The following is a 15810-nucleotide window of genomic DNA, read 5'->3' on the forward strand; positions in this document are numbered from 1 at the left end:
GGCTCACACAGCGCCATCCTCGTCACGAACGCTTCTATATCCACTTTGTCATGGTGCAGGCCTGTCGCGATATTAGTGGTGCAGCTAGGGACTGTGTGTGAGCGTCCGACCCAAGTTACTGGCGCGCTCAAGTAGCCGTGATGGCGTTACTCATTTAAAAACGTCAGTGTTAATTGTTAGAGTGAGTGGCGCATGATCTGAGCACGACATAACTTGGCGTGTTCATAAGTCTTTGAGGACATTCAAACTGCTATACTTAACTAAACACAGGTCGATAAACACAGGTTGATTTCCGATGTCCAGCGATCATTACGCCTAAAAGATAAATTCCCTCCTCGCTGCTTTCCGTCATATTTCAAATGGTTAGCAACTACCATTTCTTTCTCTTCACACATGTTGGGTATTGCCCGGCCCATGGAATTACTTAAAAGATCTTTCACACCATTATATTCACATCTCTTTCCGTTTATATTTGTACTTGGTAGGCAACCCACACGTGCGTTCAAGTCAGCGACCACTATGGCACCGTCACAGTCGGTCACCTGCCCCTCCCACAGCAGCGTCGGGTCGTGGTAGGGCGAGTCGACCGGTGGGATATACATGGCGCCAAGCCTCATCCCAGGGCAGCAGGACAGCTCGACCCATGTTTGTCCTTCTGCTGCAATGTTGGCACATGTGATATATGGCACCAACGCACACTTCACCAACATCATAATTCCTCCTCTCCGACTATTTTGTTTACTTTTATTCATATATAAATCAAAACCAAGCAAGCTACTAATTAACGTTACTTAATTTCAGTGATCCATATCATGTCAAATTCTAAAGCAACATTTATCACTTCAGGGCTTTGGAGCTTATTTTTCACACCACAGATATTACAAGCACATTTTTTCAATTGTCCATTCCAATTCTTTCCATGCCAAAATTTGTGAAACACCTATCAGTCACAACACAACACGCAGCAATACTCGCCGCCGCCAGTCATACGTAATTTCCACTCCCTGGTTGTCTGGTTTCTGCTTCTCCTCATCTTCTCGGGTCCTCAGTCTTGTCACTTCTCTCCTCGCCGCCGGATGAACGTCCTTCTTCACGTAAATCCGTTCAAAGTCTCTTCCTGTATCCTTCAAGTTCTTCGCCACTCGCAAGATGTCGCTCCGTTGATCTTGACTCTCCAGCGTCACGTGAATAGGGCGACTCCTCCGTGCTGGGACGGAGCACCCACCTCTCCATACTGTGGACACCCACACCCACCACCTCGACCACCCGGCCAGCTGTCACCAAGACCAACCGCCCCATGCCTGACTCAGCCATGAGGGAGTTTGGGCAGTGGGTGACACAACACCCGTGGACCGAGGTGCTGGATGTCGAGGACATCCACTCAAAATGGCACAATTACGTCGCCACCACCACAGAAGCCTTCCACCGCTACTTCCCAGCCAAGAGCGTCACAGTGCACACATCTGATGTCCCCTGCATGACGCCCCGCATTAAAAGACTCATGCATCAGCGGACGTGGTCGTTCCACTCCTGCCCGGACCTATACAGGAAGCTAAGAAACAGAGTGATCAGGGAGATTAAGGCTGCCAAGGCAAGCTATTACCCGGACAAGATACACCACTTCAAGCAGGCCAACAACAGACAGTGGTTCGCTAGCAGCAAAGCTTTGTGTGGCCTACAAAAGCACACTTCATCTCTTCCTTGCACCTCACACCTTCCTGCTAATCTCGCGGCTCAGGAGATGAACGACCACTTTGCCGCTATCTGTCACACCTGCCCTCCCCTCCACACCACTCCGCTTCCTGCCCATCTTCCCGCCCCCTCCCCTCCCCCCACTGTCCTGGCGATAGATGTTTTTAAGAGGATACTTAAAGATACCAAGATACCAAGATACCAAGGATACTTGAAGATACCAAGATCCACCACACCCACTGACCTTCCCATATGGGAAGAGCCAGCAACACCGCTATGCCCCATAATAAACGCCTCTCTTTCCCAACACTCTTGCCCCGCGGACTGGAAGACGTCTTACGTCTCTCCCATCCGCAAAGCTTCCAGTGCACAGTCCCTCGGTGACCTCAGGCCAGTCTCTATCACCCCCATCCCTAGCTTTATTTGTGAAGATTTTGTGTATGACTGGGCCTACACCAAAACTTGTTATACCGTGGATATCAGACAGTTTGGAAATATTAAAGCCACCCCCACCTCCCATTACCTGACCAGCTTCCTTGACTTCATCCACAGCCACCTGGACAAGCGAAACACCTCTCTACCTGTTGCTTTTGTGGACTTCAAAAAAGCCTTTGATCTTGTTGATCACTTTGTTGTCTTCAGCAAGGCAATAAGTCTGGGTCTCCCTTCCAGCCTGGTAGCGTGGCTAGCCAACACCCTCTCAGGGAAGCGTCAGGCCGTTCGCTATCAAGGCTCTGTCTCTAATATCCAACAGCTGACATGTGGGGTCCCCCAGGGAACCAGGGTGAGCCCACTATGCTTCCTCCTCCTCACTAACGACGCCCTCACTGACACCCCCATGGCTGGAAGTGAGTGTACGACTGCACCGTGGACGTCCCAGTCTCCACCAGGAACCCGGACTACTTGCCACTCCAAGTCATTTTGGTGCGACTGCAGACATGGACGGAGGAGAGCAGGATGACCATCAACCACAGCGAAACTGTGGTGATGCATTTCTGTACCTCCTCTGTACCAGTGCCCTCTCCCCAGCTCACAGTGGGCTCTCACCCCCTCCAGGTGGTCCGATGTGCCTCTGGATGTGCTTCTCGGAGTCACGGTGGACGACCAGCTGACCTGGAAGCAGCATGTCGCCAGCACCGTAAGATCCGCTACCTACAAGCTGTACATGATGCGCAGACTCAGGTCGCTGGGGACACTGACAGACGAGTTAAGGGGAGTGTGCCTCACCTTCATCCTCCCCAAACTCATGTACGCCTCCCCAGCGTGGTCCTCCTCCCTCACACACACTCAACAGCTCCAGCTGGAGAGAGTGCAGAAGAGGGCGTGCAGGGTCATCTTTGTCCCTGCCTACACCACCTGTGATGAAGCCCTGACCACCCTGAGTCTGTTCAGACGTCCAGACTATCCACCAGGCACCGAGAGGCTCTGGAGAAGTTTGGAAGGGGACTTCTGCATCATCCACGCCTCAGACACCTGCTGCTGCCTGACGCACCTCGCCTGGTCCGTGCCACCAGACACCACAACAAGATAACACCCCTAAAGGCGCCGCGCACGGACCGGTACAGACTCAGCGCGATTCCCACCATGGTGCGAGCCATCAATCAACAATATTCCTCTTCTATATTAAGCTTAGCTTCAGGATTAATGTTAAGTATTTCCCCATCCCCTCTGTACATTTTCAGTTTGTAAACTGCCTTATTAATAAACCATTTATTATTATTATTATTATTTTTATCATAATTATTATTTTTATTATTATTATTATTTTTATTATTATTATTGTGTTTAGTGTTTGTGATATATAGTCTTGCCTCGTTAGTGCCTCATTTTCTACTTTCTGAGTGTGTGCAATAGAAAACACAGTGAAAACAATTACCAGGAAAGAAAAGAGTAAAAAGTGTACTCACCTCAAGAGTGCAGGTGTGTAGACTCTGGGAGACGGGAGGAAGCAAGGCGTGAGGCGGGAGGTGCCTGTGGGGAGAGACACACTGTGCTTCATGCTCTTACATTTATACTCCACAAGCACAAGTCTGTACCTGTGTACATCTATCTATCTGTATCTGTCTGTATAAACAGAGAGAGAGAGAGAGAGAGAGAGAGAGAGAGAGAGTCACCCAAAAATATACTCACTGTTTGACTAGCTATAATTCACTGATTTTTTTTTTCAGAAACAGTTGGGTAAAATAATAATGACAGAAGTAAGAGTAAGCTGTGAAGGAAGAACATCTGTCATAAAGTGTTACTGGAGGCACGAAAATGTCAAAGAAGTGCAAAGACAATTCAGAAGACACTTTGACAGGGATCCACCAAGGTGACACAGCTAAGTTTGTACCAGATGGAACTGTTCATGACCTTTAATAGCATGCCTATGTAGTAGTAGTAGTAGTACAAGTAGTAGTAGTAGTAGTTGTAGTAGTAGTAGTAGTAGTAGTAGTAGTAGTAGTAGTAGTAGTAATTGTAGTGGTAGAGGTAGTATTTACGATTTCTCACTACTACTACTACTACTACTACTACTACTACTACTACTACTACTACTACTACTACTACTACTACTACTACTACTACTAGTATGTGAATATTAATAATAATGCCTTAAGAATTGTTGCAAAAAACAGCTGCAGTAGTAGTAGTATTTATATTAGTAATGGTAGTAGTAGTAATAGTAGTAGTAGTAGTTCTTGCTGTTATATTGTTACTATGATTATTATCAGTAATATGACACACACACACACACACACACACACACACACACACACACACACACACACACACACACACACACACAGTAGAAGTAGTAGTAGTAGTAGTAGAAGTAGTAGTAGTAGTAGCAGTAATAGCAGTAGTAAGTGTAGAAGCAAAAGTAATTTTAATCATTTAATCTAATTTAATTATTTGATTATTTTTACTTACTTATTTATTTATTTATTTTATTTATATTATTTTTTTTTTGGTGGATATGAGTGTGTTCGTTGGTTGAACAAGTCCCTGTATATCAAGTAGACCTTTGTGTGTCGCTCAAGTACCGAACGGCCTGGAAACACTGAGCCAAAGGGACGCCGCTCAGTCTGCAGCCAGTGTGGCGGCGTATCTTGTGTGGTGCGCGTGTGTATCGCATTGTGTTCTTCCTCAAAGACTTAGTGGTGGTCAAGATAACCAGGATTGGCCAAGCCCTCCCTGAAGTGTGCTACCAGTAGTGTACCAGGTGTGTTGAGTAGCCGCCAGGTGTACAGCCACACGTGTGTTGTGTACATGTGCATGTTGTGTACAGAAAGACCTCCTGCTGGTGTTTTGTTAGTCCCATCATGCCGCTGGCTCGGGAAACTAAGCTTGACACCTTCTCAGACAGACGCCATCTTGTTGTGTCTGTCCGAGACGCCTCGTTAACCCCCACCTCTCTCCCCACCACCCGCCAGCCACTCCTTCCCACTTCCTCCAGCAGCAGCTTCTGGCCGCCCAATAGCCAGCAGCCCCTTCACGGCCACTACCTGCCAGCACGCCTTCCTGTCCTTATCTCCTCCCACTTCCTCCCCCCCTACCCTCAACCCACTTCTTCCTAAGCCCATTTCGCCACCCACTCCTGCCAAGTCCCTACCAGCAACCCACTCCTTCCAGCGCCAAGCCTGCCAGCCGCTCCTTCCTGCCCCCCACCCACCATCCACTCCTTCTGGCCCCCACCGCCTCACGCTCCTTTCCCCTTTCCACCACCCACACACGAGGTGCTCTCCTCGCTCCCTCCCCCCACTCATGACGTCACGGACGGCGGTGACAGTGACTCGCTGGTGTGAACCGCACCTCAACTCGTTCTACCTAAATACTGCTGCTACTACTGCTACTGCTGCTAATTCTGCAGCTATTACTACTACTGCTACTTCTACTACTACTATTACTACTACTACAATTACTAGTGCTACTACAATTCTATTACTACTATTACTACTACTGCTGCTACTACTATTACTACTACTGCTGCTAATACTGTTACTACTACTGCTGCTGCTACTACTACTACTACTACTACTACTACTACTACTACTACTACTACTTTTACTACTACATACTACTTCTACTACTATTACAATTGCTACTGCTACTATGCTTACTTCTGTTACTATTACTACTAATACTAATACTCGTACTACTTCTACTACTGCTACTAATACTAATATTAGCTCTACTACTACTACTACTACTACTACTACTACTACTACTACTACTACTACTACTACTACTACTACTCTACTAGTATTAAGACGACTATTAATATTATGACTACTTTTAGTACTATCATGAATACTACAACTATTACTACTATTACTATAATTACTTTTACAATTAGTTACTACTGTTTCTATTACTACTACTACTACTACTACTACTACTACTACTACTACTACAACTACTACTACTTCCTTGCAACCTTCTCTGTCTTCTACTATGCTTACTTCTGTTAACTGTTACTACCTGCCGAAACGATAATTACTCCCGGTGAGGTGTGCAGCACTGTTCAGGGGGTGCTGTGAACTTATCATTAAACCCAGCTGTGACCTCACTGAACGTTTCCCTTTGTGTCTCACAACACAAGGGGGCAGTCACAGCCTGCCCTCTAAAGACAACTCTCTTCCTCCACACAAAACTACAAGCACCTAATAACACACACACCCTTCACTCTAAAATTTTAAAATCATCATGGCGACTCCTACACCAGCCTCGGAGTCCCCATCTGGGGAGGGGACCATAAATGTCCCCAGGTCCGACTGCCTTTCTGTCAACGACCCTAAGTGTCTTGACACCCCCCTCAACTTTTTCCTCATTAACTTGTGCAACATTCGCGGTCTAAGATCTAATTTTCAATCTGTAGAACACCTTCTAAACCTCATCTTCTTTTCTTCACTGAAACTCAGGTGTCTGAGGCAGCCGACATTAGCCCCTTTTCTGTTCCCTCCTACTTTCTCTATCCTCATTTTCGATCCAAAGCTGGATGCTGCGTTTATGTGCGCAATGACTTAACTTGCTCTCGTGCCCACTCTCTTGAATCTTCCGAGTTTTCCACCATCTGGCTACGACTACAGAGTCACTCTCATACTAAATTTATCTGTGTTGTATACCTCTCACCTAACTCCTTTGACTATAAGAAATTCTTTGACTACTTAACTTCCAAAGTGGAGAACATTCTGACCCTCTTCCCTTTTGCAGAGATCTCCATTCTTGGAGACTTCAATGTTCACCACCAGCTTTGGCTTTCCTCTCCCTTCACAGACCATCCTGGTGAACTAGCCCACAACTTTGCTATCCTCCATGACCTAGAGCAATTGGTGCAACACCCTACTCGCATTCCTGACCGTCTTGGAGATACGCCACACATTCTTGACCTTTTCCTGACCTCTAATCCTTCTGCTTATGCTGTCACCCTTTCTTCTCCGTTGGGCTCTTCCGATCACAATCTCATATCTTTATCTTGTCCTATCACTCCAATCCCTCCTCAGGATCCCCCTAAGCGAAGGTGCCTCTGGCGTTTTGCCTCTGCCAGTTGGGGGGACCTGAGGAGGTATTTTGCTGATTTTCCTTGGAATGACTACTGCTTCCGTGTCAGAGACCCGTCTTTGTGTGCTGAGCGCATAACAGAGGTGATAGTGTCTGGCATGGAGGCGTACATTCCTCACTCTTTTTCTCGTCCTAAACCTTCTAAACCTTGGTTTAACACAGCTTGTTCTCGTGCTATACATGATAGAGAGGTGGCCCACAAAAGGTACTTAAGCCTTCCATCACCAGAATCTCATGCACTTTATATTTCTGCCCGGAACCATGCCAAGTCTGTTCTCCAACTAGCCAAAAAAACCTTAGACGATTCTGGGCTTGTTCCTCCCTCTCCTCCACCCTCTGACTACTTCATGCCACGTATTAAAATTCTTCGCAATGATGTTTTCCATGCCCTCGCTGGCCTAAATCTTCGGAAGGCTTATGGACCTGATAGGGTCCCTCCTATTGTTTTCCAAAACTGTGCCTCCTTGCTTGCACCTTGCCTAGTCAAACTCTTTCAGCTCTGTCTGTCAACATCTGCCTTTCCTTCTTGCTGGAAGTTTGCCTGCATTCAACCTGTTCCTAAAAAGGGTGACCGTTCTAATCCCTCAAACTACTGTCCTATTGCTTTAATTTCCTGCCTATCTAAAGTTTTTGAATCTATCCTCAACAGGAAGATTCTTAAACATCTATCACTTCACAACCTTGTATCTGATCGCCAGTATGGGTTCCGTCAAGGCCGCTCTACTGGTGATCTTCCGACTTTCCTTACTGAGTCTTGGTCATCCTCTTTTAGAGATTTTTGTGAAACTTTTGCTGTTGCCTTGGACATATCAAAAGCTTTTGATAGAGTCTGGCACAAAGCTTTTAGTTCCAAACTACCCTCCTACGGTTTCTATCCTTCTCTCTGTAACTTCATGTCAAGTTTCCTTTCTAACCGTTCTATTACTGCTGTGGTAGATGGTCACTGTTCTTCTACTAAATCTATTAACAGTGGTGTTCTTCAGGGTTCTGTCCTGTCACCTCTCTTCTTATTATTCATGAATGATCTTCTAAACCAAACTTCTTGTCCTATCCACTCCTACACTGATGATACCACCCTGCACTTTTCCAAGTTTTATCATAGACGTCCAACCCTTCATGAGGTAAACATATCACACAGGAAAGCCACAGAATGCTTGACTTCTGATCTTTCTAAAATTTCTGATTGGGGCAGGGCAAACATGGTATCGTTCAATGCCTCAAAAACTTAATTCCTCCATCTATCAACTCGACACAACCTTCCAGACAACTGACCCCTCTTCTTCAATGACACTCAACTGTCCCATTCTTATACACTGAACATCCTCGGTCTGTCCTTTACTTATAATCTGAACTGGAAACTTCACATCTCATCTCTAGCTAAAACAGCTTCTATGAAGTTAGGTGTTCTGAGACGTCTCCGCATGTTTTTCTCACCTCCCCAGCTGCTAACTCTGTACAAGGGCCTTATCCGTCCATGTATGGAGTATGCTTCACATGTCTGGGGGGGTTCCACTCATACTGCTCTTCTAGACAGGGTGGAATCAAAAGCTCTTCGTCTCATCAACTCCTCTCCTCTCAGTGACTGTCTTCAGCCTCTCTCTCACCGCCGCAATAATGCATATCTAGCTGTCTTCTACTGCTATTTTCATGCTAACTGCTCTTCTGATGTTGCTAACTGCATGCCTCCCCTCCTTCCACGGCCTCGCTACAAAAGACTTTCTTTTTTCTTTCACCCCTATTCTGTCCACCTCTCTAACGCAAGAGTTAACCAGTATTCTCAATCATTCATCCCTTTCTCTGGTAAACTCTGCCAGCTTCTATATTTCCACTTTCCTATGACTTGAATTTCTTCAAGAGGGAGGTTTCAAGACACTTATTTATCAATTTTTGACCACTACTTTGACCTTTTGATGGGACTGCCATTTCAGTGGGCATTTTTTTTTATTAGATTTTTGTTGCCCTTGGCCAGTGTCACTCCTACATAAAAAAAAAAAAAAAACTACTACTTCTAATAGTCGTTCTACTTCTATTACTGCTACTGATACTAATATTAGTTCTACTACTACTACTATTACTACTACTGCTATTACTACTACTACTACTACTACTACTACTACTACTTCTACTAATAATACTACTACTACGACTACTACTACTACTGCTACTACTCTACTACTACTACTACTACTACTATTATTACGATTACTGTTATTACTACTACTTCTACTAGTATTACTACGAATATTATTATTACGACTACTTTTTGTATTATTATGAATACTACTACTATTACTACTACTACTATAATTATTATTACGACTACTGTTACTACTGCTTCTATTACTACTAGTACTATTACTACTACTATTACTACTACTTCTACTACTACTACTACTACTACTACTACTAATACTACTACTTCCTTGCAACCCTCAGTGTCTGCTTTACCATCTTTCCTTGATTCATATTTTTTATTATTTTTTTGTTATCAGTGTGTGTGTGTGTGTGTGTGTGTGTGTGTGTGTGTAGGATAACAGATAGAAATACTATTCATGGACACTGTAATTTATTCACGGAAATAACAAACAAAAAATTGTACAGTGCTCTCTCTCTCTCTCTCTCTCTCTCTCTCTCTCTCTCTCTCTCTCTCTCTCTCTCTCTCTCTCTCTCTCTCTCTCTCTCTCTCTCTCTCTCTATGCCTCTTGTCAGTCAGTCAGCTGTTTTCAAGGTCGCTGGGCCTCGCTCCCCTCCTGCCTGGCTTGTATGATGCCATGTAGTATTTTACAGGAGTACTTTTAATCACCGCAGTAATGTTGTCGTGCAATGCTTGTCAGTAAATTATGTGTATTTTATTGCCACTTCTCTTGTTATAACACACACACACACACACACACACACACACACACATGGGAAAGGAAAGAACGTGTGACCTTAGGCGCTCTAGAGCAGCCTCGGCCAGCATGTTGGCCTTCCTGCCTTCCCCGCCCCCTATTGATAGTGACCTCGGTTTTTTTCAGTTTTCAACTCTTAGTTTTTAGTTTTAGGCTCGCCCTGGTGAGATTGTTGTACTTGTGAACACATTTAGCGAGTGCGTGTCGACACATAAAGGATAATGTGTGCTGCCGTGCAAACGTACGAACGCAACTACCTCCTGCGTCGTATGCGAGGGTCCGGTCACCCGCCGCCCAACGTGATAGTTAGTTACTTTTACTGACCAAAGAAATTATTCATACAGTAAAGTGAAAGGTACAAAATTTGCCAGTGGTCCAAATAAAGAATCATACATTTACAAACATAAATAACAACACTTTCACCTAAGTATTGTTTAAGAATTAGGCGATGCAAAGTAACCAGCATTAGCAAGCACTTACTAGCAGTAATGCTATAACTAACATAGATACATAACTCAGCATAACGTCTAACACAATTTGACCAATATTAATGCAACAAGTAGTTCTAATTAAGTATTGTTTTCTTTTTAGGTCCTATAACTAATCAACACTTCACACACGTACCTACATAAGACATCAGTCGAATTCTTACAAACGCCAAATGTGTAAAATCAGGGACATTATGTCATCTGAATAAATATTATGGACACCAAGACTAGAATTCAATATTGTTTTATATGTGTGATACTTTGTTGCGTCTTGTGGCTTATTGGTAATTAAATTAATTATTCTGTCAAGAGGATTTATATGATTATCATACTGTTTGGCGCTATGGATAACTTATAACCAGGGGTGTTAGCTTCTCTGCATCAACTAAATACAACATGAAATGGTTCACTTCTGTCGAGTAGAGTCAGCTTCCTCTCCAAGAAACGTTTCCATCGGACACAGACAGTATGGTAAACTGGCTTAATTCTCGATTCAACATGACATAAGTTTGAGCTTGTGTTATTTGTCACGTCCAGGAGACATTTCATAAGTTTATTGTACTGACTGGTGAGTGACACACAGCTGTGTGTCAGCCACGACTCGCAGCTCTATCTCAGTTCAGCCAACACAGCCGCGTCAGACACAAGTCGTTTATAACAAGGATGCATAATAAGGTTCGAGGCACGAATTATAGAAAATTTGTTGACGACTGCCTGACACTTTGCCTCGTGTAGTGACACCACGTCCTTCATACAACCGCTGTCGGTAAACCAGGCCCTTAAAAACTTGTATCTGTCACAGTACTTAATAACGTGTCCCTCGATCTTTAATGGAACTTTATCACAACGAGTGATATTTCAAACAAAAAAAATAATTTAGTCCTCATTAGGAACAATTCCATAATCACTGCAATAATCGATGACAACTCTGAGTTTCCTGATGCACATATCCCGAGATGTTGTGTGCAGTGCGCCCAAGAAGCTGTTAGTTGCTATTTGTTCCTTCAGCATACGAATCATCTGGTTAATGTAAATCACAAACATTAGACAGCTGGAAGGTGAGCCTTGCCTTACTCCCACTGACGACTCCACCGTGGCACTCTTAAGCACGTTACGTGTGCAGCGATACATAACATATATTGCTTTTAACATCCTTCTTCCACATCCTATTGATCTTAAGCATTCTATCAGCCTGGACCTCGGTACTTTATCGTATGCTTTACGATAGTCTATAAATAATACATATAACTTCAATTTCTTGTATTTTACATAATGACACAATAATCTCAGTGTAAATATCTGCTCTAGGCATCCTCTTCCCTCCATTGCTCCTGCTTGACAATTGTCCACATCCATCCACATTTTCAATCTATTGATAATAAGTGTGTCATAGAGTTTAGCTAGGGTGTCCATTATACTAACACCTCTGTAGTTATCACAAAGCATGCGATCACCACACTTAAATAATACACTTAACTTACTATAGCACCAGGCTAGTGGGAAACACAAACTATCAAAAATTACATTGAACATTGTAAGAAAAAACATCAACCAGTTCATAGGTAAGTTCATTAATAGGGCAGGACTTATTCCAACAAAACTTTTCTTTTTATTCATCCCTCTCACAGCTGTTTCCACCTCTCTAAACGTGAAAGGATCATCCACAATGGGAATACTTGGTGCCTGCTCAAAGTTTACCTCTCCAACTTCCTCCATCACTGGATTCAATAATTCCTCAAAATGAATCTTAAACTGACTCTCAGTAGGCTGGGTACTGCCTTCTTTACTTCTAATTTCACCTTTCCAGTTAATTGCTTTCCAAATTTTATCACAGTCATTTTCCTCCATGACTCTTTTAGGTCTACACTTCCCTCACGCGTGACATTCGACTTTTTACACTCCTTTGCTATTCCTTTAACTTCCCTGCAGCTTTCCTTAACCACGTCCTTCACACTTTCCTCATTCACCACGCCCAGGGTTGGCGGCTCACACAGCGCCATCCTCGTCACGAACGCTTCTATATCCACTTTGTCATGGTGCAGGCCTGTCGCGATATTAGTGGTGCAGCTAGGGACTGTGTCAGCGTCCGACCCAAGTTACTGGCGCGCTCAAGTAGCCGTGATGGCGTTACTCATTTAAAAACGTCAGTGTTAATTGTTAGAGTGAGTGGCGCATGATCTGAGCACGACATAACTTGGCGTGTTCATAAGTCTTTGAGGACATTCAAACTGCTATACTTAACTAAACACAGGTCGATAAACACAGGTTGATTTCCGATGTCCAGCGATCATTACGCCTAAAAGATAAATTCCCTCCTCGCTGCTTTCCGTCATATTTCAAATGGTTAGCAACTACCATTTCTTTCTCTTCACACATGTTGGGTATTGCCCGGCCCATGCAATTACTTAAAAGATCTTTCACACCATTATATTCACATCTCTTTCCGTTTATATTTCTACTTGGTAGGCAACCCACACGTGCGTTCAAGTCAGCGACCACTATGGCACCGTCACAGTCGGTCACCTGCCCCTCCCACAGCAGCGCCGGGTCGTGGTAGGGCGAGTCGACCGGTGGGATATACATGGCGCCAAGCCTCATCCCAGGGCAGCAGGACAGCTCGACCCATGTTTGTCCTTCTGCTGCAATGTTGGCACATGTGATATATGGCACCAACGCACACTTCACCAACATCATAATTCCTCCTCTCCGACTATTTTGTTTACTTTTATTCATATATAAATAAAAAACCAAGCAAGCTACTAATTAACGTTACTTAATTTCAGTGATCCATATCATGTCAAATTCTAAAGCAACATTTATCACTTCAGGGCTTTGGAGCTTATTTTTCACACCACAGATATTACAAGCACATATTTTTAATTGTCCATTCCAATTCTTTCCATGCCAAAATTTGTGAAACACCTATCATTCACAACACAACACGCAGCAATACTCGCCGCCGCCAGTCATACGTAATTTCCACTCCCTGGTTGTCTGGTTTCTGCTTCTCCTCATCTTCTCGGGTCCTCAGTCTTGTCACTTCTCTCCTCGCCGCCGGATGAACGTCCTTCTTCACGCAAATCCGTTCAAAGTCTCTTCCTGTATCCTTAAGGTTCTTCGCCACTCGCAAGATGTCGCTCCGTTGATCTTGACTCTCCAGCGTCACGTGAATAGGGCGACTCCTCCGTGCGTCAGGCTGTCCAAGTCGTATTGTTGCCCATACATCGGTGCGTATCGGTCCGGCGTAACCCGCGGCTTCCAGCACTGTCTTGATTTTGTCTCCATCTGTCGTTCCCAGGCCGTCGTCATCCTCCGAGACCCCAGTTATAACCAAGTGCCGCACCCTTTCTTTGGCGCCAAGGGATTCTAGGAACCGGTTTTGCTGGTGGATAATCATGTAGGCTTCATCGAGTGTTGTATTCAGTGATTCTATTTCTTCCTTCATCTCCTTCACAGCTGCCAAATCTTCTGGAATATTTCTTATTTCTTCGAGTAATTGAGAGCTCGGTGGCTGCTCTTCATGAGGCTGATGTGCAACAGTTGTTCTCAGTGCACATTTTAGCTGCGCCGCTGTCAGTTTATTGATCTCCGTAGCAGACAATGCCTTCACTGTGTTTACATTGTCATAACTAGCCATCTTGGACAAACAAACAAGTATCCTGTTAAGTCTTTGCACCCCGTTTTCTTCAGTGGTTTGGCGTCGCCGTTACCATGGCAACGGTTTTCACAGCGGTGCAGAAGGGGTTGGGCCGGTGTTGATTGGCCACATTATATTCTAGCTTCTAACTACCGGCTAGCTTTCTTCAGTGGGCTACAAGTAACTGACTCTTGGCTGCACTCTACCCTCGTGCAGCTCCTTAGGCAATATATTGCCTGATCTAAGCCTGTATGGCAGCAGATTCTTGGCAAAACTTGGAGCTCTACCCAGGTCTGTTTGTTGATGTTTGCAGCGCCATCTACACAGTGCCTTAAGACTTTGAAACTATTTCGGAACCACACGATGCAGGACTACCAGCTCTGCCATCACCTCAGGACAGGACGCAGGAAGGGGGGGAAGGGCGTAGTGGCCGTTTTCTCCCAATCTACCCTCAGCCCCTCACACCTGCCTGTCAACATTCCTGCCGGAGTAGAGGCCCTGTGGGTGAGAGTTACGCCCCCCTGCCATCTCAGCAACACGGCCTCCATCATCGTGTGCGTCGTGTACCACCCCCCACGAGCCACCACAGCACAGTTACTCACCACTCACATCAGTGACACTGCTGAGGCCCTAAGTGTGAGGTATCCTGTTGCCAAGCTGGTCATCTGTGGGGACTTTAACGGATTGTATATCAGCGATATCCTACACCAGCTACACCTCACCCAGGTCGTGGACTTCCCTACCACCCAGCAAGCCACCCTCGACCTTATACTGACAGACCTATGCCAGCAGTACTCGCCCTTCAAGCCGCTGCCTCCCATGGGACGGAGCACCCACCTCTCCATACTGTGGACACCCACACCCACCACCTCGACCACCCGGCCAACTGTCACCAGGACCCACCGCCCCATGCCTAAGTCAGCCTTGAGGGAGTTTGGGCAGTGGGTGACACAACACCCGTGGACCGAGGTGCTGGATGTGGAGGACGTCCACTCAAAATGGCACAATTACGTCGCCACCACCACAGAAGCCTTCCACCGCTACTTCCCAGCCAAGAGCGTCACAGTGCACACATCTGATGCCCCCTGCATGACGCCCCGCATTAAAAGACTCATGCATCAGCGGACGTGGTCGTTCCACTCCTGCCAGGTCCTATACAGGAAGCTAAGAAACAGAGTGATCAGGGCGATTAAGGCTGCCAAGGCAAGCTATTACCCGGACAAGATACACCACTTCAAGCAGGCCAACAACAGACAGTGGTTCGCTAGCAGCAAAGCTTTGTGTGGCCTACAAAAGCACACTTCATCTCTTCCTTGCACCTCACACCTTCCTGCTAATCTCGCGGCTCAGGAGATGAACGACCACTTTGCCGCTATCTGTCACACCTGCCCTCCCCTCCAGACCACTCCGCTTCATGCCCATCTTCCCGCCCCCTCCTCTCCCCCCACTGTCCTGGCGATAGATGTTTTTAAGAGGATACTTAAAGATACCAAGATACCAAGATACCAAGGATACTTAAAGATACCAAGATCCACCACACCCATTGACCTTCCCATATGGG

At 45.3% G+C, this 15810-nt stretch overlaps 2 protein-coding genes across 6 annotated transcripts in view; one reads left to right on the forward strand and one right to left on the reverse strand.

The window, feature by feature from the left end:
• LOC135096657 (uncharacterized) overlaps positions 1-15810 on the forward strand; it is a 56580-nt gene that overhangs the window by 39425 nt on the left and 1345 nt on the right. For 4 of the 5 annotated variants that reach the window (XM_063998361.1, XM_063998359.1, XM_063998357.1 and 1 more), the window contains 2 exons: positions 3861-4003; positions 13725-15810. The exon at positions 13725-15810 is cut by the window's right edge. In XM_063998361.1, the coding sequence (XP_063854431.1) occupies positions 14553-15810 (1258 nt within the window). In that variant the 5' untranslated portion in view covers positions 3861-4003; positions 13725-14552. The remainder of the gene's footprint in view (positions 1-3860; positions 4004-13724) is intronic. The other variant, XM_063998360.1, reaches the window with a different exon arrangement.
• Positions 1-15810, reverse strand: part of LOC135096656 (uncharacterized) — an 83495-nt gene that overhangs the window by 19172 nt on the left and 48513 nt on the right. The gene's annotated exons all lie outside the window — the stretch shown is intronic.

This window comes from Scylla paramamosain, unplaced genomic scaffold (assembly GCF_035594125.1).
Source record: "Scylla paramamosain isolate STU-SP2022 unplaced genomic scaffold, ASM3559412v1 Contig5, whole genome shotgun sequence".
Classification (NCBI taxonomy): Eukaryota; Metazoa; Arthropoda; class Malacostraca; order Decapoda; family Portunidae; genus Scylla; species Scylla paramamosain.